Source organism: Diadema antillarum, unplaced genomic scaffold, assembly GCF_040938485.1.
Source record: "Diadema antillarum isolate AM-2024a unplaced genomic scaffold, OU_Dant_1.0 scf00000055, whole genome shotgun sequence".
In the NCBI taxonomy this organism is placed as follows: domain Eukaryota; kingdom Metazoa; phylum Echinodermata; class Echinoidea; order Diadematoida; family Diadematidae; genus Diadema; species Diadema antillarum.
The window spans coordinates 1,341,366-1,367,460 of NW_027270944.1; the positions used below are offsets into that span (position 1 = coordinate 1,341,366).

Here is a 26,095-nt window from a genome sequence, read left to right on the forward strand (position 1 = left end):
AAGCGCATCGATCCGGAAGAAAAAAAAAAAGTATGACATTAAAATAAAATACAGCATTATGTAAATATACGTATTATGATATAACATGCAGCAGCATGTTAACTAGAATTAGAAAAGACTACGTCAAACCAAAAAAATAAATGACTAAGGATTTGACTTACAAGGCTTTCTATTCCTTAAGTGACAAAGTACAAACTCACAATAAGATTTTATCACTATTTGATCATCACCAAATTGCACTTTCAGGCCTGTAGCCTATTTAAGAAGGTTGATGATTCTCAGTCATTCTTATTTACAATTACAAGTATTTTCAGCTGCACAGATTACACTTTTTGTAAATTAAAAGGAATGGTCTACCTTGATGCAATTGCAAGCCTTTCTATCATGAAACAGGTCTCCAGGATGGTAACTGGAGGTCTCCCAACAACAGGTATATTATAGACTAAGAACACACCATGACTTCAAAGGCTTGTTCCACTAGAGATACAGTATTAGTATGTCTAACTGCATGAAGAAGCCATTCATGGAGTAGATTGACTCACACACAAAATAAGAAGGACTTACACATTTGGACAGAAGAAAATGTATTTGATAAAATGTCAAAGATCTTTAGGAGTCAGACTATAATTTCATTATCTATGTTACTGTATTTGACACCTTGATGTGTGATATCATATGTACAGAATGTTAAATCTCCTATGTAAGTATGATGCAGCAGAGTTCATAAGACTTGCATTCGACTGTAAGTAAACTACAGACGTCATGTAACTATCTCAGCTCTACCTCCCCCACCTACGAGGAGCATTTCATTCCTGCTCCTTTGATACAGTGTATTTGGAAATTTGTCTGCTGGTTTTTAGGACTTTTTCCTTCTCATTTTGCTCTAAACTATGGTGGAGATGAAAAACACACAAACTGAAATCTACATCAGAGAATCATTGGAACTGTGTAAGCCTACCATGATGAATGTGATGTGCACAATAAAGCAGCCACCTGGCAGGACTGTTACATTAGAGGGAGGACCGAGGGAACAGGGAATGCAGGCAAATATAATGTCTCTACTTGGCTGCTCAAAACACAAATAAATAAGTCCATATATGAGCAACTGACTAATAACAGAATAATGCAATAATGTTGTCTTTTATAACATAGCACCCTGGACTGGAACACTAAAATGGTTTGCAAAGTTTTGTATATTTCTAGGAGCATTTCACGACGAGATGAGGGCACAAATAATCTTCCATCTTACCTTGCACTCATTTTTTTCATTTCATTCATTCAGTCTTCCTTGATGGAAGAAAGTGGGAAAGAGAAACAGAGATGATCACTCACAAAAGCTCTTCATGAGTTCATCATCAGTGATGCTTTCATCCCATAATGACATATTTCCCTCAGTATCTGATAAAATCCCAGGATTTTCCCCTCCTGCATGTCTCTGGGCGGGGCAATTTAGTTCCCCATTGGTAGAACCTCCCATCACATCTCCTTCACTCCCCAAGTTCTCCTCGTGAATTTCTTCCCGATGCAATGCACCGTTTCCATGGCAACCCTGCTCCACCTGATCAGCGAGCGCTATCAGTTCTTCCTCGTCCCATTCTGTGAAGGAGGGGAGGAACTCGGGAGGAACGGGCTTCTCTTCTGACTTGAAGTTCTGCTCCTTGCAGACTGGGTCATGACATTTCTGGTAGTACACACCATGTCTCAGATCAACTATAATCCTGATGTAGGAAAATGAATATGTAAAAAATCAATCATAGAAGGGAGAAGGAGATGTCCAAAGTGTGATGTGCAAGTCAAACTGTATTTCTGACCCATCATCACAATAGCCTGTCAAAGTTGTTGACCTTCAATTTTCTAATTTTCATATTTTGTTACTGTTCCAGAGCTAAGCTTTCTAAATGGTACATATTTTCTCATGCTGCATTTCAAAATACAATAAACAAGAGACACGGGGGTCTAGCGCTCAGCTGAGCAACACGCTTTGCCTTCTGGCATTCCATTTTCAAACATTTTTTTAACCTTAACACTTGGACAGGACAATAGATAGATATCACCAATGTGATAACTGTACAAATATAAAATTCCAATTTTGCAGACAAATTAAATGATTTTGCAACTTTATCAGGGTAGTGTAGTTGTGGATCACTCATTATTGACCGTCAACACCTGTCGTCCACCAGCGAGATGACATCGTGGACTTATTTGACTGCTTCTTTAAAATGAGAGGGAGCAGAAAATCTGGGCAGAGGCTTTAGAGGAAAAAACCCTTCTGTTCATTAACAGAATGTGTGACACAATGTTATCGGCTGAGAATCAGAAGGGCTTTATCGCAATTTTGAAGGGCATCGACTTATCGGTTACCAGGTATCATGTAGTAGAGGTTAATCTCCTCTACATTATCAAGTCAATTTTGAATTACTTTCAGTTTCAGTAAAATGTTAAAAATTAAAATCACCTGAGCTGTAATTTACCCTATATTTGATACAATGCTTATAAATCTATCCACTTTTGATTGAACAAACTTCATGTTTCATGAAAATTGATTGTTTTGCTTTTATTTATGCTCAAATCTTAGAATGTGATAACACCCTTCTGGTTCTCAGCTGACAAAATTATGACTACAGCAATTCAACTCAAGTGCACAGATGACTGGGTGCCTTTGTCTCCTCACAATATTGCTATATTTTAACCACTGACCCTCATGATTGTCTTTTAGTTGGCTCTGCACAAGGAGTTTTTATTTCAATCCATCATACCAAAACGCACTCCCACTGCACTTTTCCAGCAAATGTTGTGGCTAGAAATGTTTTGGCCAAAATACAGCAACCTTTAACCTTGACCTTAAATCCTTATCATTCCAAGAAAACAATTGTCTATCCTTTATACTGTATCATAATGTATAGAAAACCCTTAACCCAAGAAAATATCAAAGAAACAGGGAAAAACACTGATATTCACAACATCACCTTTAAATTTCTCATGGGCAACAATTATTAATCACCTTCAGTTATCATACAAATTCAGAAATTTTCTGATGCAATTGTCGCCTTGATAGAGAGAAGGTAGGGTTAGCTTTAAACAATACCTATTTGTTTTCTCAGCTGAGTGTGACATTGTCATTTTGACTGGGATAAAAGATGACATTGATCATCTCAAGAGCTTTGTATTGTCAACACCATGAGTTTGTGACATCTGCTGGTAATGTTTGTGCAACAGGCAAATATGATAATGCTAATCATGTCTATTTCATAGAGTACAAAAATGTCATTGTTTTTCCAAATTGTATGTATGAGTAGGAATACATATCTCTGTAATTCAGCAATACAAACTGTAATGGTGCCTCCAACTTGTATTCATTGGAGTTGAATAATAAAATTGCATTGAACTGGCAACTCTGAATTTTGTTGCATTTTCTTATCGTAGAAAGATTAGATGGAATTGATTAAAGGTGCATAGTCCCGGTGGTGTAGAAGGCACTGTTGATGATAGTGCCGATCACCGTTAGCATTGATACGAAGATTGCCGAAGTTGAGCTGTCATCACGAGTAAAGCGCGTAGGTGTTGCTAGGTAACGTTGCATTCGTTGTCTTCTCTGCGCATCACGCAGTCTGCAGTAATGCCAGGGTGCGTGCATACGTGCTTCCTATTATGACATCACAAAAGAAGTTTGCTAAAGCTGTCATCCCCCTCAGCCGAATCATGAGCCGAACTGTGACTTCTTCGGACTCGGGGAAATGGGTCACAGCGTAAGCACTAAAGAGGAGTCGATAGCATAGGTCTCTATAGGAAACTTGCGCCGTGCGCCCGTGTATGCATTTGACTAAATCACCGCGACCATGTGACTTTAAATGTCTTAAATCTGCACAGAATTATGAACAAATACACAATTGCAAATGGAATCATTTACTTTAATCTTCAAATCTCTGTTGCCAATTTTAGGAACAGTGATAACTTCAGTTACTAATAGGTTTTTGATAATTCTGTAACTGATAAAATGATATATGTGGCTAAAACAAATAAGGTTCATATGAAAGAGAAGATTTCTATTGGACGGAAATACAAGCAATGCATGATAACAATTATCAGGAAAAGAAATACAATTTCTCTGATTTGATGTTATAGTAAATCCTTGGCTAGATCATTGATTGGCTGAGTTCTCACATGATGTTGTTGCTACGGTGTTGCCGGCCGACATTCTCACACCACCTATTTTTGGAGATGTCAAAGAGAAGCAGGTGGGCCTGAGAAAAGTATGTCCACCGCCGTATCTCGCCGACCACACCTCCCTGAGAGATGCAGTGCCTCCTCACAAAAGCATCGATATCAGGCAGGGGTGAGGAGTGATAACCCTCAAGAATTTCTGTCTCGTCTGAATGAAGGGGAGTTAGAGATAGGCGAGATAGACACATGGTAATTACGACAGATAAGGCATACTGTCTTCAGCCATCACATGATAAGCTGAATGACGAGTGTCTGGGGAACTTGTTTATATTCCTTAATATTCTTCTTTGGCTTCCTCAATCTGTGATCTTTTTGGTACTTATTGATTATAGCATTTTGCCAGAGAATCATCAGCTGATAATTGATATCAAAGTTGATAGGTTAACTCTCCTTTCAAATTAATAACACCTGTAGACTGTCTCTATTGTGATAGGGTACAGATTTATCTAACTTTAAATTAAACCTATGATGAATTTCACACGCTTTCTATATACTTGTTTATTGTTTTCTCTTGTCACACACAAGTTTTGTTTTGTTTTGTTTTGTTTTGTATTGTTTGTGAATGTGTACATTACCTCCACAAGAGGAGGCCTTAAACAAGGTAAAAGTGACACATTATAATTTCCATATTTCCTGCAAGCTTTTATGTGTGCAGTACTTACAAAGGAATATAAGAGGGGTACTGTAAAACAGGGAATGTTCGCATGCATTTTAATTTCGTGAATTTTGCGAGAGCCAAGATTCCAAAATCAAAATGCAAGCGAAAGTCCTTGACTACACTCTATGCACTGAATGCCAGTGGTAATTCGCGAAAGTTTCATACCGTGAAAAAAGCCAACGGCTCCAATTCACGAAAATTTCATGCCGCGAATATATCATGTTTTACAGTATTGGGTAGTCAAGGACACACAATCATTACCCATGAAAAAGAATTAATATACTTGAGATAAAGAGTTAAAGTTTTTCTTCAATGATGAAAACTTTCTTCACAGGATCTTCACTGCCTTTTTACATTATTGAGGGACCGGTATTAATCAAAATAGGCTTATGCAATCAGAGGACCGAACATAAATACCGAAACGATATGTCAGATGCTGACAGCCAGTGGCAACAAATTTGTCATGAAGACAAAAATTATTGACCACAACTATAAGAAAAATAGCCAGATTCCATTTCAAATGATACCCAATTATTAAATATCATTTTGCAATGTATTTCCAAATCAATAGCATAATGACTACAAAGACATAAGCAAACAGAACACGAATAGATTCAAAGAGAGAAAAAAAAGTGGAAAGGCTTAATTCATCTCGTAAGTAAACATCTATCCTCACTCCACCAAGGTATTGCCAAATCAATACTTATTATAATTGGAAAGATAAGTAACATTATGAATATAAATTGCAAGTATACTATCACTCTTGTCTTTTTCATGTTAGTTCTTCCAAAACATATAGATAAATAAAAACAATCATATACGAATAAAGTTTGAAAAAGTAAGTACTTCTAAAAGAAATTGACTTTATAGTGCACATCCTTAATAGCACCTTTCATAATTTCCCATGATGCACTGTAACATTTGGGACATCAGACTGAATGTTAGAATTTCCTTTCTGGAACATATTTGATTTGTAAGAACCAACCTGATTTATCATCATCAGCCACCTCCTCCATTTCTGTCTGTCTCCTACTCCCTGAGTGGCTCGGCTTCTTCTTGCTCCCCGCACATGTCAGGATTTTGGTGTCCACTGTGAACCTGGCCGGGTTGCAAGGCACCACAAAGTGACAGAAAACTTTACAGGAAATCTTAAATGCACATATGCCACATTTCCAACCTGAACTGAGCTACTCTAATTCACCTTTTCATGACAAATGTAGCTACATTAACTTTATCTCCATCAACTCATAGTTGCCAAGACCTTGCTTGTTGTGGAAACCACTCACAATCTTGCTTTTTGTTTTCTTCTTCTTCTATATGCCTTCTCTCAGATAGCGTAGCTGACTTCGTACACATCTCATCATAACTATTAAAAGTGGGAAATTGAGCACATGTGCATTCAGGCTGTCATCATCTTCGAGCTATCGGCTTATTTAACGAAAGCATTCTGCATCCCCATTCCACTGAGATACTCTATTATAATTCAGTCAGATTACTGTTTATTTCTCTATCCTGTATAGCTCTAAATCAACATGTCTTTCCATTCTGTTATCACACTATTTTTTTGTATGTGATCTCAGTTTTGTTTGAATGCACCGACTGTAAGTCTTATTGTCTTTGAAAAATGGGAGAAAAAAAATGACTGTATTTCGTTTGTGATATGTTCAATGCAGAAAACTTTGAATGAATTAGAATTTGAAGACCATTTTGAATAATTTAAAGAAGCCACAAGAAGAAAATGTCCCCCACCCCCAACACACCCTCACAAATGAGGTGAAAGACTTTAAAGAAAAAATAAGGTACAATCAATCAGCCACTAGAAACACCCTCTTGTAACTGTTACCAAAGAAAAAAAGAATACAAAACAAAGAACAGTACTCAGATGACTTATAGCTGCTGCTTTCTGGCTACTTGAAATATAAAATCAAAGTATTCAAATTAGATGGAATTTCTTCACATCCATAGGTAGCCACAGTATATTGTCCCCTACGATTTCTCAACTCACTTCACATTGGTGATGACTGAGTCAAGGAAGAATTGGAACTGGTCTCCTCTGGGTGTTCCACTCTTCTCCTTCGGTGTCATCCTCACCACATACTTGTTGCCAGGGGCAACGAGCAATGGGTTCTTCTTGCCAAGCTTGACGCACTTGAAAAGGCGGAAATTGCGATTGCGAGTGTACACAGCTGGAGAAATAGAGAGTGCAAGTTGGTCAAAGATTAACCAGTCTTTTGCCCTGTTCTTAGTTTATGCATCATTATGGTTACATCAAGCCACAAACAGCCAATCACACAAAACATAGAAAGTGAGCACACAGCCAACAGGAGATAGATATGTAAACATCATACACTTAATTTGTTACTGCTTCAACAGTCATCTGGGTGGATGTGACATATCAGTGACGATTTTTCTCTCTTAAAACCACTTAAAAATGTATGTTTACCAGCACTTAAGGACATATTACTGTTAAGCACTACGTGCTATGTGCTAAACAGGCACTGTTAATTATTATCATTATTATTATTATTATTATTAAACATGTTGAAATCACTGTGTTTTCGTTAGTCTCAAGTACAGTGTATCTTTATAGATGAAAACTGCTTGATGCATGAAATATCCAGCCCTGAACTCACAAGTACTGTTATTAGATTTTACTGAAGGAAGCAATGTATGTTTACAGCAGGTACAATGAAATGTTTTTACTGCCTCACATCACAATCTGTGTAATAACCAAGTTCTTCCGAGGCTATTAAAAGCATTAAATGAAATTCAGCTTAAATCACTGCATCGTCAACAAACTTATCTGTCATTCTTTACTGAGTGAGACTGCAATAATAAAAATAGCATTTTGACACCGTCAATTCCCACGTAAAATTTAATGAATACAAAAAAATGAAAGACGAAATATGTCGATATGATTTGGATGACCTTATCTAACCTGTATCAATAAACAGCTCCCTCTTTCCATCCGTGGTATTGACGTATAATGTGTGCAAGTCGTGTCTCTCTCTGCACCCTCCTGCATAATCACCACTGATTTCATCGCTGCCTTTGCTTTCACTTCTGTGTTCACTGTCAGGACAGTTCCTAGGACCATCGCCCTTTTTCCGCTTTGCTGGGGGCGCTGAATTTACAGAAAAGAGAACTTGCATGGTGATTGCATGGAAGTGCATTGATACATCAGTGTTTCTAAACGTAAAGTGTTTTGCCTGTATATGGGTACATGACCAATGCAGAGAACTTTAGTTTACCTTTTGCAACATATCGTTTGCATGGCTAGTTGCCCTAACATCAAAGGCACTTCTGACAATAATTCCTACATCTTGACTGCTTGAAGGAAACTGAGGGTATCCTAAATATTGGGCCTTGATCCGTGACAGTCCTTGATGTGAAAAAAGAAAAAATGTCATGGACTTGCAAGGATACTCACAGCGCCTTTACAATCGTTCAAGGCAGCCACACGGACCTTTACAGCAACTTCTTCACAGCAAGTACTTTTCATGATAATATGTCAGTGAGAACGCCCACACGGACCTTTACAGCAACTTCTTCACAGCAAGTACTTTTCATTATAATATGTCAGTGAGAACGCCAGATCATATTTTTACTAAATTTTTACATGGCGAGCAATCAGAAACTGGTTTGCTTTTATTTCTCTTCATTTCCTCCTTGATTCACAAACACAAGGTTGAATGCTGCGAACCCCATGAACCTAGGCCAGGCCACATAATTCTCAGTATCGCCAATACCTAGGTGCCGTGTGCAGAGCAGCGTTTTAGACGCATTATGGGATAACTCAGGGGACAAACTTGCCCTGGTTTTGGCTGCATATGCACTTGGGTCACGTTCTGTCTTTATCAAGAGGTATTTTTTGTTAAAGATTTCTTTGCTTTCCATCATGTGATCAGCACACTGAAGTCTTGCAGTAGTGAACCATGACTCTATTGAGAGCAAATCAGCAAAATTCAGATACATTCAACTCTTTCAAAGCTGAATTATAGCAAAGAAAAAAAGGAGTGACAACAGAAAAGCAGACAAATAATTCCACTGAATCGTATGGGAACTAAAACTTGTGCTAGACAACCGAAAGCGTCAAAGGCACGGAGGAATTTCACAGTGCATCTCAGACATGGCTCTTTAGCATGCGCAGAAGTTTTCTGTGCATTGGCGATACCGAAAATTGAGATTGTGTGTGCAGCAAAATCTGAAACCGGGTTAATGAAGTCTGGGCAGATTACAAGGACAAAATCAGCAACGAAATATCTCCTTTAAAAAAAAAAAAGCAAATGGCACAGGTTATACGAGTCCAGGTAGGACCATTTACCTGAACTGGCAGCATCGGCAGCTTCCTCTTCCTTTACTCCAGTCGACGTCGTTGAGATCTTGACTCGGTCCGTCCCAGGTGATGCCGATGCAGCTGATAGCAGCGAGGATGGATTTGAGCTACATGCAGCATGTATCCTGTCGCAGATGTCATGCACAAAGTTACCTGTAAGAGAAATACCAGGAGACAATGAACACTCAAGATACTAAAACAACAACAGCTAAAAACAAAATGTCTACACATGGGGGAAGGTCACTCACGGGACATGAATGCAATTGCCGCTTACACCTGTAAACAAATAATCAAGTCTTTTTGACAAGGTTGATACTTCTGTACAATATATATGCCATGGGCAAAAAACATACCTGCAAAATCACACAAGTTTATAGCACTTTGATCAATGATGCATTATGGTAATATGGGGTTACACACATTGCAAGAGTGTAGCTTCAGCCAGCCGAGCTATGCAATGAGAAAATTATTCGCATTCATTTTGCAATTACTCGACTAGTCTTTGCATTTGAGGTACCATCAGATATTTGAGTCAGACATATCCGATAGTCTGTGGCTTGCCTGTAATACATGAACTTCCAACTGTACAAATAGTTTACATGTACATAGGTTTCTATCATGTAATCTATTAATTGTACGTCTACAACTGTAGCTTCCGTGCTTATAGGTCGGCTATCTACTCAACCCACTTTTCTTGTAACTCTGGCAAACTAGATAGAGTACTGAAGCATAACATCATAGTCATTCATCGCCACGGAAATTGGTTCTAAACAACCTCACATACTAGTAGCCCACATATCTGTGAACAGAGGTTTGCCAACCATGCTCATACCCAGTTCCAGCCCACCACCATGAAGCCTTGTGCAGGGATGGATGCCTTGTTTGGAACCAGCACTATGTTATAACAAAGGACTGTGACATCATCACTTTGGTACTCTGCAAAACTTTAGGGCTTCAGGTTTGTCATGATCATTTGTGAATCTTGATTACACTAAGGAGGTTCGAGAGATGGAGTTACAACTGACTATAATTATTCAATCAGCTGTCAGTTTTCTATGGATGGACAAAAGAATTCCACAGGTGCATTTGTGCCTTTGATGTTCGATGCTTGAAGCCGCCATCTTTCTGAAGATTCATTTTTAACGCTAACATACATTGTAATATCGGGTATATGCTGCTCATTTATATATCAAATGCAATGAAATTTCACCTAATGATAAAGCATATAAAACAAAAGTCAATTCAGTTTGAAAATATGTGCAAAAGTGTAAATCTGAGCTGTATTTTGTGAAAGTGTTTGAAATTATACCCTCATGGAAAGCCGGTTTTATCACTTTTCTCCTTATTTCCGCCAAATGAAACTAATATGGTATCATCTTCAAGCATAGTTCTTTATAAATTAATATGTCAGATTAGCGTGCAGAAACATACAGTCATGTAATTTTGATATCTATTTCAGCAATATTTGAGCAATTTCTATTCGCACACCCCCGTGCCTTTACCATTGTCTACCGCCCATCGTTTTTAAGTAGGGATAGCGAAAAATGATTACCATCACAAAGACATATCTTCCTTGGAAAGTGGCTGGTGATTATGCAATGAGACACGAGTCACTTGTCTTCGCATCTGAGTGGCAGATCCAGTTTGACGCATACTTCAAATAATTTTGAGTGGCGGCTTCGAGCATGGGATCAAAGCGAATAAGACTGTTGTGACTCCATTTCTCGAACCTCCTTGGTTACATGGAATCTTACTACATCTAGAAGCAGAGATGCCAATAAAGGAAGGTGATACAGAAGGCATGTCACTGGTCGCTGAGACAAGGAACATACAAAACTCAATACCTTAAAACACCAGTTATAAAAGTTTATAGTCATCAGAACTTGCAAAACTTGAATAGACATGGTTTGTGCTCATTTGTTTTGTTAATACAACACCATGTACGGCAGCGGAATCAACAAAACTGATCAGAGTGTAACACACCTGCATGTGTGGTGTCTTGGAATGCGACTCCAGGTATGTTGAAAATGAGGTGACAGCTGAACTTAGAATCAGTGCTTGCCTCAAGATTGATCACATGACTCTTGTGGCAGTGAACATTGTAGACCTGACGAAGCTGGTATATGACAAACTGGGTAGTAGAAGTGTGACAAAAGAGGTGTCAAAATACAGTCAACCTTGCCTATTAAAAGTCGAATCTATTTGAAGTGAAGAAATACAGTCAAACTCGGATACCTCGACGTCGGATAAGCCGAATATCACTTACCTCGGGGGCAAAATGAAAGTCCCGATTGTTCCTATGGAGTTTCCGTGTATTAAAATTCGCGTAGCTCGAAAAAGATAACTCGAAGTTCGGTTACCTCGAAGGGAAATCTAATGTCCCGATCTTAATTAACTTATTGTTTTTCCCAGCATGTTGCTCGAATCGAAATCGTAAACATCACTCAGCATCTCCGATTAAGCGCGCGTTGACAGCGAAGACATGTCACATGTTTTCACACTCGATTGTAAATATTCTGAGACCAGAACAATCGCGCGCCCAAGAAGAAATACCCGATACACAGCTGACAAGGAAAATCCCCAACACCTACCAACACACGTACATGATATGCACATAGCACCCGTGCCAATGGAGTGCTTTACGATATAGCACTACGCGCTGCCCCATCATTTGCTTTTCTTTAACCACTGTGTTTTGATTTTTGATGGAGACAGTCATACCGTGCGCGTAGATTTCTCAACCGTCGGGGCGCACCTGCTTACGTTGACAGTTATATCTTTGCCATTAATCACGCTCCACCGTCAAAACATCAATCTACCTCGTAGTGCCTTTTTTTAAACTATTTTTTTTTTGCCTTTCGCGAACTTTACTTCCCCGAGAACGCAAGCACTGAAACTTTTTTTATTCCAGCAATGGGATTATGAAAATCTGGAAGTATAGGCCGATCACAATGAAGAATAGAATACACAGGGCTCCGCACTAAGTTTTATCGGGCCACCAATATCATTGATTTTTAATATCTGGTGGTCGAAAGTAAAATCTGGTGACAAAAAAAAAATCAGGAAAAACATTAGAAAAACTAAATCGGTCCTACTAAACATAGACAAATTAATATTAAGCATTATTGAAGTGATACAGATGTCCATGTCTAAAACAAATGAATAGAAAATTCAATCATCTTACTCTGTGTTTAGTAAAGATTTGACAAGTAGGCGTAGATGTTATTATAAAAGTTGATGCCCATATATTGAGGAGGTCAAAACTTACGTTTGAAATGAGAAAATGGGAGCATTTGCTGACATTTTGTTAGCATCCGACATTTGTTTTAGCATTGTAAAAAGCCGAAAGTTACCGTTATTCATTTTTAAATGTAAAAGCAAACCGACATTCATTTTAGAATCTTACGGAGCTGAATACTATCCTAATCCATTTCCAAACGTGAAAGCAAACATCCGCTATTTGTTTTAGCATCTAACTGAGCGGATTAATACCATTAATCATTTCCAAAATTTAAAGCAACAATCTGTTATTTATTTTTGCATCGTACGGAGCAGAATATTACCGTTATTCATTTCAAACATCCGACATTTATTTCATTATCGAACGGAGCCGAATGTTACTGCTGTCCACTTCCGAAAGTAAAATGAATCATCTGACAATTATTTTATCATCGCACGGAGCCGAATGTTACTGTTTATCATTTTTGAACGTCAAGGCAGACATCAGACATTTTGGACTATGAAACGTATAGCTGAATGTTACTGATATTTATTTTGAAATGTACCATAGCAAATATCCAATATTTTTTTTTTATCATCGTATGGGGCAGAATGTTACTGCTGTTCACTTCCAAACATGCCAAACGTAAAAGCAATCATTCAACATGTATTTTAGCATCTTCCGGAGCTGAATGCTATTGACATTTACTTTCGAACGTAAAAGCACACATCCGGCATTTATTTTATCAGCGTACGGAGTTGAATATTATTGTTATTCACTTCAGAACATCAAAGCAAACATTCGACATTTATTTTAGCATCTTCCGGAGCTAAATGTTATTGCAATTTACTTTTGAACATAAAAGCAAACATCCAACATTTATTTCATCATCGTCAGGAGTTGAATATAATTGTTACTCTTTTCCGAACGTCAAAGCAAACATCAAACATTGATTTTACCATTAAACGCAGCTGAATGTTATTGTTATTCATTTCAAAATTTAAAAGCAAACATCAGACAGTTATTTTAGCATCATATGGACATGATGGAGCAGAATATTACTGCTATTTTCTTCCGAACATAAAAACGATCATCTGACATCTACTTTAGCATCTTCCGGAGCCGAATGCTATTGCTATTTACTTTCAAAAGTATAAGGAAACATCCGACATTTATTTAACCATCGTACGGAGTTGAATGTTATTGTTTTTCATTTCCGAACGTCATAGCAAGAATTCGATATTTATTTCAGCGTCTTCCGGAGCCGAATGTTATCCTAATTCATTTCCGAACGCAAAATCAAATATCTAACATTAGTTTTAGCACCATACGGAGCTGAGTCTTATCGTTATTCATTTCCAAAAGTATGAGCAAACATCCGACATTTATTTTAGTATCATACCGAGTCGAATATTACCATCATTCATTTCCACGATTAAACGCAAAACTCTGACATTTATTTTAGCATCTTACGTAGCCGATTGTTACCGCTGTTCATTTTGAAAAGTATAGGCATACATCCGACTTTTTTTTTTTTTTTTTGGTGGCGCGATCGGGCCACCAAAATCTTTATTCCTGAAATTTTGATTTCATTTCCGATTTTCACTCAATTCATTCATATAAAAGTTGATTCAATTCAAATTGAGAAGCATGCAAACAATCAGAAGGCACTATAACAGACACCATGTTGAACATCGATAAACGTTGAACATCGATAAACATCGGATAAGTCGAAGAAAATTCGACGTACGCGTACCTCGAAATTCGCGTACGTCGAACCATTTTCTTCAGTCCCGACGAATTCGAGGTATCCGAGTTTGACTGTAGCTTCGACTTCCTACAAGAAAATTTGACTCATGAGGGATTAAAATCAATAGAATATGAAGAGAAAAGGACTTAATTTGGCATTCAACTTATGTAAGGTTGACTTAAACAAGGTTGGCTGTAGTAGGCCTACTGATAGAAGGGGAGGGCGTGAAATGAGAGAGAACAAAAAATAAATGTGTGTTTTTTTTTTCTTTTTTTTCGTTTTCACATCCCAACACAAAGGTGTTAGCCACAGGACCAACAAAATGCATTTTTCATTGCAAAAATCTTCTCCTTCACACTTTGCTGATTCGGTAATGACACTGACTAAGCTCAAGAGACATTCCAGTCCAACAGTTATTTCTTTTAATTGGAATATTTATATTATATTGGATGGCTATGAATCGGATACCAGGGGATATTGTATGAGTTAGGGCCAATATTGCACGAATCGAAGATGAGTGCAATATTGACCCTAACGAGTGCAATATTCCCTGGTTTTCCATGAATCAAGGCCATCCAATATAATTATTATCATCTATACAATCAAGCAGAGCAAGCATAAACTGCACAAAATTACCCGGCTTCTACTCGTCTTTGAAGTTGACTCGGCAGTCCCATCCCAGCGCTGAAAAGGGGAAGCCCCTAAAACTGCGTATGAAACAAACAACTAGCAAGATGTTTGCGCGCTTGTGAAAAATGTAACAAAATGACGCGCACTAGTAGCACGCGTTTGCGCATTCAGCAAGCGCTCACGCAATAAACGAGACAGAATTGAATATCGTGTGATCTTGAACGGCAAGTAACAACGGTAGCCTATGGGGAATTAATACGTTGGTCTATGCGATTCGTTCAATAAGCTCTGATATTGAACGGTAAAAATTGAGCGGACTACAATACGCGTTTTTAATGCGCGGCTAAAACGTCCTATATAGATGATAATACAACACATTGGTGATCACAGGAACTTCTAGTTGACAGAAGGGTGCACAAACACTCTGCATCATCAATGCTTGCTACAGACAAGATAACTATTGATTTTTAGTACACAGACGGATGAATAAATAACAAAACCAGCATGTACAATACATTAATGAATAAACAAACAAAATTATGACAAAATGAACAAGAAAAATATAAGTAAATGGAGTCATAACTACTAATTTGAAAGACAGGCAAAAGAATTGATGCAGGGATTGATGCTTGTTGGAAGAGAAAGGATCCCGCTAACCTTAATCAGAGTCTGGACCATAGCACTGCCATCCAGATCAGGGTTCGAGACTCGCTGGAACTCCAGATCAAAGTACAGCTTGCATGCAGCTCCCTCCTGGATGATCTCGTAGAAGGATCCATGGTGATTATGCTGCGCAAGAGCCTGAATTCTGTGCCACAGCTGGCTGTAGCTCGTGACGAGGAACTTCCTGAGCCCATTCCCAAGATTCTCCGGCTCGAATGCAAACGAGTGCACATCCTGAGCAAATATATGTGATGACCAAAGCAAAATTTGGGTTGGAAAGCTGTATAAAACTCTAACAGCACCTCCACACAGTCTGTAATCAAGCTGGCCCTCTCAAATCGTTTTTCCAGTATAACAGAAATACAAACAAGCTGCTGAAGATTTTTATTGTATTGTATATCAATAGTACATAATCTTGAGCAAACTTTACTAATTTACATGCACAACAAATGCATATTTAGCCTAAGTACATACTTTTTTTCCTCTTCAAATAGGCAGAGAAGAAATAGTACTGTGCAAGGGCTAATTGCCAGCATGTATTTGGAGAGTAAATTCGCTAGACTAGAGCATGGAGGAAAGTGACATTTATAACATTGATTTTTTGTTATGTGTATGCTTGGGGAATTCCCTGCACAAGAATAAACAAGTATGTTGTTCATGACTGTGAACTACAGCAAAATTCATGAATTTCATGTGGTGCCAATTCAACTAGTCACAAATATTGTTACAAAAGCACTATTTACTAAATATATTCCCAAAAATGTCTCATCTGAGAATTGCACTTTGAATATATATATGTATATATATATAATATATATATATATATATATAATGTGAGAGATAGTTCCCTGGGTCCCGAACGTACGCGGGTTCGGAAATCGGAAATACTGAACTACAATACACCCAACAAGCGAAAAACCCTCCCCTACACAACACACTTTAACCAGCCCGACCACTCAATTGACAATGTAAAGATCACAGGCATCGAAACAATCCGAACAAAATCCCGCCAAGTAATCCTCCATAGAGAATCCTTCTGGATAAAGAAATTGAAAACACTGACCCCCGATAGCATTAACGTTGACCAATGAACCCTACATAGCTCTTATCCCGAACCCCCTCACTCTAACTTCAGACTCACAGTAAAACACTCGTAGCAGAAAACTCGGCCATGATCTGACAGGACAAAATACAGCGCAACATACAGGTAAAACATCCTAATAAATTTCAGGTTAGATATATTGTGATTATTGAGATTTCATTTGTATATGTACTGACATATTGTATGATCACAAGATGTAGGAATAAAGTTGAGTGTAATAAGTTTATGTGATTTGATATGAATGAAATGTATAATGGTGTACAATGATGAATTAGGGAAAATGTATGAATCTGTGATTTCTGATATGATTATTTTTGACTGTATTTTTATATGTAACATAATAGATATTATGATTGAATACTATTATTGTGAAATTCTGTTGATATTTATTGTATGATCACATGACTCATGATTACTGTTTAGCGTCACGAGTTGATCGGACTGCATGGATAAAAATGATATGGAAAATAGTGTATGATGGATTTGTGAATATGATCTTGTGATGTTTTAATATGATTATGTTTGATTATATCTGCAAAATAAGAGGTATTATGAATGATTGAATGGTAATTATTGTATTTTTGAACAGAATATGAGCACACGGTGCTGGGATGCACGATAAGCACACGAGTCCCACGCAGGTAATTTACAGAAATTGTTGTTGTTGACACATTTGATCTAAGAGTTGATATATTTTTGGCAGGGTTGACGCTATTATATTTCGGTAATATACGAAATAAAATAGGATATGTTGATTTAGATAGTATTATATCAACCGGAGTTGTGTGTGTGTGTGCGTATGTGAGTGTGTGTGTGTTTGCTTGTGTGTGTGTATGTGAATATGTATATATGTGCGTATGTATGTGGGTGTGTATGCGGATGTATACATATACGCAATGCAAATAGACATATGAATATGATATATATGTATAATGATTCTGTTTGTGATCATCACGCTAAGAATTATAAGACAATATGATTATTATATGGCAGCATTATGATATAAGAATTTATTTATATATTTTTTGGACATATGATGTTATTCTGACGATGATTTGAGGTTAGATTGGATATTTGTATTGAATTGAATGATTGATTTGTGTATATAAAGGAAATGATTTAGAAGATTGGTAATATGTGAAATTGCATTATATATCATATGACACATCAGGTTATTCATGTAATAATCGTTCTGTTGGTAGGTCCTGACGAAGGCCCAATGACGGGCCACAAGCTTGACAAATAAAAGGGAGACTAAGATCGAGAGCAACGTCCCGCCTCAGTCCAATTTCTTTCAATTATATATATATATATATAATGCAAGTGCTTGGAGAAATAAAGGAATAGTGTTCAAAGGAATAGACTTTCCATGTCTAGGATGATGTGTGATAACACAATGAAGATGCAGGTATCTTGAGCAGCATCACGCAAAATCCAAACGATTATTGCTCTCTGAAATCTACTGATGATACCGTACAGTCAACCTTGTCTACGTTGAATCCAAAAGAACCGGAGCAAATCCTCAACTTACATGAATAGATCTAATACATGTTTATATCCATCCAGGGTAGAATTTTTCTTCAACTGAGCAACTTTTGTGATTTGAGCAAGGTCAACTTGGGCGAGGTTGACTGTAGTTACTGTACCTGTGAATGAGCTGCAGTGTAATTGAAGGCTTCTTTCTGTCTCCAGAATTCCATCCACAACGGAGCAGGTTCTGATAACCTCAATGTTGAGGGGAAGAAAATACAGACACAAATTATATGTACACTTGTAACAATGGTGATTGTCACAATGTGACCAGTTTTACCACCCCCCCCCTTTTTTTTCCCCTCTCATTAGCATTATGAGCATGCTCACATTTAAGTTTTATTCTGAATTTATTAGGTTGGGATTATTATAGGGAACAGAATAAGTTACCAGTCTGCCTAGCAAGTCAATAACACATAGCCCAGGGTTTTGGCATACCTTGTACAGATGTGGTTAATTGTCTAGGATGCAAAATCTTTTGTGTTTGTGTATGCAAGTGAGTATGAGAGTGCCAAGATATGGGAGAGAAAGTGTGAGAGTGAACAGGGCCCCATTTCATAAAAGATGTTAGGATAGCAACTCTTGCTGGAATGGCAACTTCCAATAGCAACAGCCAATCAGGAAGCTGGATTCTTGTCATTACCATGACAATTGCCATTCCAGCGAGAGTTGCTATCATATCAACTTTTTATGAAATGGGGCCCAGATGACACCCAGAGCTTCTTGCAGAAGGATGTGGGGCTGAGGAGCTGCAACCCAGGCGCCTATGTGTGTGTTATAGGGATTTAGAGGCATTGAGGCTGAGGCACACGCCCAAACTTCCAAATTGGTTGTGCATGGCTGGCAGAACCAGAGCACTGCAGGCAGCATGACTTCTGGCAGCAAAGGCCAGGAGAAGCCCCAATTTTCCCCAAGCTTGGTGCACCCCTCCATGAACTGTAAGTTATCATATTAATTGTATTTTGTTATGTTTTTTTTGCATATCCTTTGTCAAAGTGGAGGAAAATCTTAATTGCTTACATCATTTTAGCAAAAGTGTCTTTTCTTGGAAAGTGTAAAGAGCTGTAATATTCTGAAGAGTTGTAATACTCTGAAAGCAAAAGTGTCATTAATTTTCACATATATTCCATATAGAATCTGAATTCCATGAAGGAAGACATTTATAACGTAAGGAATATAACTATTATAAAATTTTGATATGAGAATGATATGCTTCACTTATTGCATCAACATTATTGATGAGGTTCTTTTGAAGTTATAGTTAGGCGTAAGAAATGCATATTATGGCGAGTTGATCATAATTGACTTTGTTTATAATTAGTTACTCTGATGTTTTATGAAGCATGACAATTATTGTATGCAGCATTCTCAAGGTGAACATAAGTATCACTTGGGATAGGCACCGCCAATGGCCCTAGCTGCCAATGCCGCGTATATGCACCGAATTTCAATGTGCGCTGTATCCCCATAGGCATACGTGTTGTATGCGGGATGATCGTTGTGCTATCGCTGCGAATTTTTAGTGCTTGTGTCAATGGAAAAGTGGAAGGATATTAGTTTTCACTTTGAACAGGCATTTTATGGTACATATCGAAAATACAGGATTTTCACTTACCAGCGAAGGTGACAGTTGCCTTCGGAAAGCCGGAATTTCAGCGCAAATTGCGATGATTCGTGACGTATCATAACAAATTTGCAGCGAAAGTTTGTTAAGTTTTGTCTTTGTCTATTTACCTATATTAAATGCAAACTTCATTATTTTGTTTGACATTTTTGGAAAGCTTAGGTGATGAACAATTTCTTCAACACACAACCTAAGCTGCGCCAGCCAGCGCTACGGGTGTGTGGCAGCTGAAGTAGGGCACTGCAAGACAATTTTCAGTTGATCTCGAGTCAAAGTTTGCGTGTGGTTGCATTTTCTCCGCGCGCTCGGGAACAAACCCGTGCGTGCGTCTACAGAAGTTGTATACGTTGAAGTTTGCATACAAACGTACAAATGTCATGCAACAAACTTGCCTCCTTTTCATCGTCATTAATCTAAATTTGTTGAATTCAACCAAAAAAAAAACCTAACTTAAAGGACAAGTTCACCTTCATAAACATTTGAGAGAATGTAGCAATATTAGTAGAACACATCATTAAAAGTTTGAGGAAAATCAGACAATCCGTTCAAAAGTTATGAATTTTTGAAGTTTTTGTGCAGTAACCGCTGGATGAGAAGACTACTGCAGTGTATGAATAACTTAGATGTCACATGCGTACAACAATATAAGGAAAATATAAAGAGAATTTCACAAAATTCAATCTTTTGAAAAAAGTACACATTCCCCTGACTCGTTACCGACAAATGTTATGGGTAATATTATTCCCCCTGCCTTTAGAAAGAGGCAAGTTAAGTGCTCTTTTATTATGCGAAAAAAGTGAAAATATGTTGAATTTTCTTTTACATTTTCTTTATACTGTTGTACGCATATGACTCACAAGCTGTAGTAGTCTCCTCATCCAGCGGTTCAAACATAAAAATTTTAAAAATTCATAACTTTTGCATCGATTGTCCAATTTTCCTCAAACTTTCACTGATGTGTTCTACTAATATTGTTGCACTCTCTCAATCCTTATGTTTATGAAGGTGAACTTGTCCTTTAATCTAATGTTAGTTATTCAGAAATTCCTCCCACCTCCGTGGGTAGCCGTTGACACATGCACGCATATCGGTAATGAGCGATTTGACTTTGACATACGCATCGCATGACGCCGAACGCCGCTAGTCCACCCTGCAAATAAACGAGTACAGCAGTCTGCCAGCCGGAACTTCAGGCGATGCCTTGTGCGAAACGGGACTTCCTGATGCCGTGGATGCGCACCCGTCACTAGCAGGCGCTGAGCAGTGACGTAGCAGATGACATAGATTTCAGAGCGCACATTTAAAAATACAGACATGCACAAAGTTCGATCACAGCTATCGTGCGATATCGGCAGTGGTTTGTGGTAAAAAAATCAACACGTAATTTCTTACATACTGTAATCAAATTTTGGGGTCAGTTTTTACTGATTAAAATCATATTTTTGAGGTTCCAAGGCACAAGGTACGATTTTGTGGTTTTTTACTTTGCAATGAAAGTTCTTTTGAAGAACATAGAACATTTTTTTATTTCTATTGAATGAGCCTAATTGGGAGTAAGAATAATGCATAAAAAAGATGGTTTGGATGTGAGGAAATTGTTATTCAACAGAGTAATTATTGACTCCATGCATTGCATAGAAGTTACAATATGTATTAGGAGGGTGATTTAGTACAATATGATATTGAATAGATTATATATACAAGTACATACTGTTTGGTGATAAGATGAATATGGCAGACAAGTGGCAGACAAATGGCAGAGGGAAGTTTACAGGTAGGAATGATAGAATTACCCCCTAATTGTTGTAACACGATATTCTAATTACTTCAGGGATGAGCTGGGCCCATCTATCGTCAGCCAGACTGCTCAGGGCCAAGAGCTGACAGTGATAATAATGATGTAGATAAACATGAAATGGGTCTCAGAATATCTGCCACAAAATACAAGTGTACGGTGATTAACAAGTAACAGAATCTTAAATAACAAAACAGAACGAGGTGTCCACATCCACTAACATTATTGGGTGTCTTAGTATGTGTCTGGTAAAAACTGAACCATGTGTAAACTGCCATGCATGTTATAACTCAATGTTGCTGTCATTTTTATTTGATTTTTTTTTTTCAGTCATGCCTAAGAAAGACAACCATTACTATTTCAAAAATGGATACCTTGGTTTATATGCTGGAATGATGGGATGTTCCTTCATCCAGAGTTCCTTTTCCTCCAACTTTGTGAGTCTTTCCTGCCATTGCTTCTGCTTCCTGTTAACAATAGAATTGATACAATTCACACACATCATTTACTGACTGAATAAAAAGTAAGCAAACAAACAAACCAACAAATAGACTACTTCACTGTCATACAAACTCCATGGATACCATTTTAATGAGAGCCATTTCTATCAACCACAATGGCTGTCCAAAATCAGCTCTACATAATTATAAACAACTAAACTCTGTGTTTATCAGAAACAAGTTGGTAGAAAATTCAGATGCCGTTTCACAAAAAGCATGCTTGCCAAACTTGATCGGGGACTAACACATAATTTATTCAAACAGGTTTAATTGGTCTTCCTATAACTGCTGTAGAAGAAAAAAATTGATCTCTCACAGGTCTAGTCTAGTCCCAATCACCTGACAGACTAACATTAAGGGACTCCTACTGCTTGTGCTTGGCAAAACCCTCACCACTCTGACAAAAGGTTTGAGCACTGTAGACTGTACCTAATTCTTGCATAACGTTAACAGTGTTACCTGCTGCACCCCAACTAGACCAACACCTATCTCTGACCGACCTACATATACCAAATCTTGATGAACCCATCACCCAACCCATGCCATACCTCCAGTGGAAACGTCTCATTAAGAACAGCATCACAACAGTGACACGTAAGGACTTCACACAGACAATCCCTCGCAAGCTCTAACTCCTGCTCTGGACGCATTGGACCCTTAGCACCCTGAAATAAGTTACTCTCCTCTTTGAAACCTCTCAAAGTCATATAATTTGTCAGGCCTTGAAAGCAATATTAAGGACTTTTCGATTGTGTGGACAAGGCTACCAATCTCGTACGAGAGCGGCTCTCAACAGTTGCGGTCCACTCGTCATGTCCATGGTGTTATCACCCAAATGTTTCAATTTCCAGTGCACACTGTTCGTGACATACTGTTATGACATCATGGCCCCCGTCCCCTCAAGCAGGCTGGCAATTGGTTGCACCACGCAATGACATCATCAAGTCATGAATCTAGGGCCATGGGGATGTGTAATTCCTTGAAAGATGCGCTTGCAATTCTGGCGTTGGATATGCTGGAGAACCGGAGTATGCGCAATTTCTTAACCCGTTACTTCCGCAATTCTCTGACACCTAGTGCCCTAAATTGCCCCCAAACGAGATTCTTTTTTCCCATTGTTCAGAGAACGGACAGATTGGTGTAATCCACCTGAGCGAAAGTAGCAAGCGGTACATGTATCCCCTTTCCATGGCAAACTACACGTGCCGTCGAACACTGAAAATATCGATCAAGTGCGAGGTATGAATAGAGGGTGCACTGATGGGCTCACAGACTATTTTGTTCTACACAAAACCAGGCACTTGAATGGGATGACTGGGGTCAGAGAACACGGAAATCTGCTCGAGCTCGGCTTTATTCACTATGCAGGCCCTACATGTTCATACTAGTTTTATAGCAGAACAAGTGCAAATTAAATCAGAAAAAAAGGTAATAATAGTTAATACTGTGATTTTCCAAAAGAAAGAGAGCATATGGTGATAAAATTAACCCTAGATTTTTATCAAACCCATTTTTCTGGGCATTACAAGACAAAGAAACGTTAGGCCACGAAAGCAGGCACACCAGGTTCCCGTATATGTGACCCTGCACCACAAAACACACAAAAAGTCGCCAGACATGGATTTTCAGTTAAGAGCAGATTCTGAAAGAGCAGACTCTAAGCTTTAAAATGATGTATTTATCTCAATCTAAATGGACTCCCCTAACCTACCTAGATACTGGAAAGAAAGCACACACTCTGGAAAAGTGTGAACTGAGAAAAGAGGCTCTGAAGTACGGTCTATTCAAGCGCTTAATCTTTACCAAGCCATGCTAGCTGTGCCATGAAAGGGACAAAACACAGGATGTAAACCACTGGAGCAACAACAATGAAGGGATTATCAGATTAGGCTGAAATTAAGCATGTTCTATTAGCTCATTCTGCTCATGATCAACGCTAACTTTTAAAGCAGTAGAGTCATCCTTTCAAAAGTTATATAAACTTGAAAGTGAAGAGTGTGCAAAGGATTTCAAGACATGAAAAGCGGTCTCTAAGTCATACTTGATCATTTTACTCTTCTCCCAAAAAAGGTTGTCAAAAAACTTCTAAAAACACTTTCACATTCATGTTAAGATAGGAAACTGAAGAATAATGTAGAAGGATAGCTCTTTCAGAAAATATGAAAAACTCAAGATTGACTTGGTTGAACCAGTTCACCTTTTTTGAGTCCTCACTTAAAATAAAGGGGTGCGACTTTTTGTTTGTTTTGTGGTGCACCGTCACATATACATGTAGTTGCTCCCACGGGAACCTGGCATTAACAGGTTACCGAAGGAACAGGTTAAAATGGTGTCATTTCCTCGACGGTCACATCCACAAACTGAAATATATGGAAAAGCACCTAACGTCAATTACCGTACAGTCGCCACTTGCGTGTACAAGTATTTCCTATGCTATGCACTCCCGGGTTGGTGAACCAACGACAGGCATCGAATCAGTTCGCCGCCCATAGCGAGTCATGTATTATATTTATTTATTTATTTATTCAAGATTTCATGCGTGTTCACAAAATAGGAATGCATACAAATGTATGCAAGTACATCTCATATAGCCAAGACAGAATATACACAACAAGTATACATTGATAAGAAGCAGTTTACAGGATAGTATGTACAGCTCCACTAAGAGAGCTACATTATTCAAGGTAACGAACACGCAAAGGAATTGCAACATAAGCTTAAAGCTTGAAAATCGTTGCAACCCCCGTGCACACAATCTATATGCTTGCAAATAGTTTATAAAATGATACTTGAAAGGAGTTGGGGGGGGGGGTATTTACAAAGAGAGCATGGGAACATGAGGGGGAAAGAAGAAATGCATGTGTGGTGCCTATTTGTCCTGTTGGACATTGACAAGAGAGAGCAAGAAAAAGTTTAAAGTGTCAAGTCATTATAAGCAAATTATACTGATTAAATTGATTATTTTTTTTTATTTATTTGAATTATAGCGCGTGTGTTTACACACACTTCAATGTAGGATGCATTTGTGCATCATCGCATCTAAAAACTTTGTTAATCTGCCACCTGAAGGCTGAATTCATTCGAAATGAAAAACATTCTCACATCAAAAATGGTCTTGCCACCTGTTACATGGTAAAACATATTTGGATTACAATTAGAAACTATTTGTGTTTTTATGGAGGAAAAAGGTGAATTGGGAATGTCTTTTGAGAGCAATGAAAATCCGTCGTCCCAGCTGATCTCCGATCGTTGCGTGCGTTACATGCGATGTGAATGTCTAGCGACTTTAGGTAATGGCGACTTAACGTTAGTAATAGTAATCATGGTAAATGTTAATCGACGTTAATGAACCAGATCCCAGCTTCTGACATCGACTGACTTTAATGATCTAGATCTACTGCTTTGGACAATTAAAACTCTGTGAAGATAAAGGTTGGAGTATAAAACATAATAATACTAAATATAATGAGACTGTAGCACGTTAAGTGCGTTTTCTGTGTTGCTACCTGCCTCTCCATGCTCCACCTCTGTCTGGAATTCATCAAGTGTTCGTCGAAAGGAATAGGATTATTTAGGAACTCCGTGTAAATTAACTAATGATTACCGGTCACCGTCAGTATACTCAGTAACTTGTCAGTAAGTAATGTACTGTCACTACTGTACTGCACCCAATCTACTATTAACTTGTTAGACATACCGTTTCTAATACGCTGAATACTTACAAGAGTCTTTGTTGATTTCTCGTTAACAGTGACGGATCACTTTGATGATTCGGATCTTTTGACATGTTGGTGGAATTAAAGTCACCAGCCATGCATGCAGCTGCATGCAGCAAGTCGCAATGATGTTCAGACTGATGAGTGATGTGAATTTAAGTCGTGAGCTGGACCACCTGACCAGATCGGACCACAACCGTCGGCGTGTGATGGCCGGAGGAGCAGTGGAAACAGTGGAGGTCGGACGGAGGTGGAGCGACGATGCAATGGGATTATTCAACAGCGTTCAAGAAGTAGGGGCTGCATCCTGGACAAAACGGGAATATCAGGGTGAATTTGGTTCCTGTACT

The 26,095-nt window shown here is 38.2% G+C and overlaps 1 protein-coding gene across 1 annotated transcript; it reads right to left on the bottom strand.

Moving 5' to 3' along the window:
* Positions 1 to 1,324: 1,324 nt before the first annotated feature.
* LOC139715815 (DNA-directed primase/polymerase protein-like) lies at positions 1,325 to 25,926 on the bottom strand. The gene is made up of 11 exons (XM_071627353.1): positions 25,752 to 25,926; positions 21,904 to 21,996; positions 18,227 to 18,305; positions 15,473 to 15,712; positions 11,199 to 11,346; positions 9,204 to 9,368; positions 7,818 to 8,003; positions 6,885 to 7,065; positions 5,865 to 5,977; positions 4,162 to 4,369; positions 1,325 to 1,718 (listed from the first exon to the last, which is right to left on the bottom strand). The coding sequence occupies exons 1-11, from the start codon at positions 25,841 to 25,843 to the stop codon at positions 1,325 to 1,327; spliced, it is 1,899 nt and encodes a 632-aa protein (XP_071483454.1). The 5' UTR covers positions 25,844 to 25,926.
* Between the last annotated feature and the right edge of the window lie 169 nt (positions 25,927 to 26,095).

Bases quoted from the DNA above. Each gene is read 5' to 3' on its own strand.
- LOC139715815 (XM_071627353.1), bottom strand. From the start codon at position 25,843: ATGGCTGGTGACTTTAATTCCACCAACATGTCAAAAGATCCGAATCAT. The intron at 11,347-15,472 runs GTTAGCGGGATC...TCTACTACCCAG, and splicing joins TGGTCCAGACTCTGATTAAG to TTTGTCATATACCAGCTTCG. The intron at 8,004-9,203 runs GTAAATGGTCCT...CTGTAAATTCAG, and splicing joins TGCCGATGCTGCCAGTTCAG to CGCCCCCAGCAAAGCGGAAA.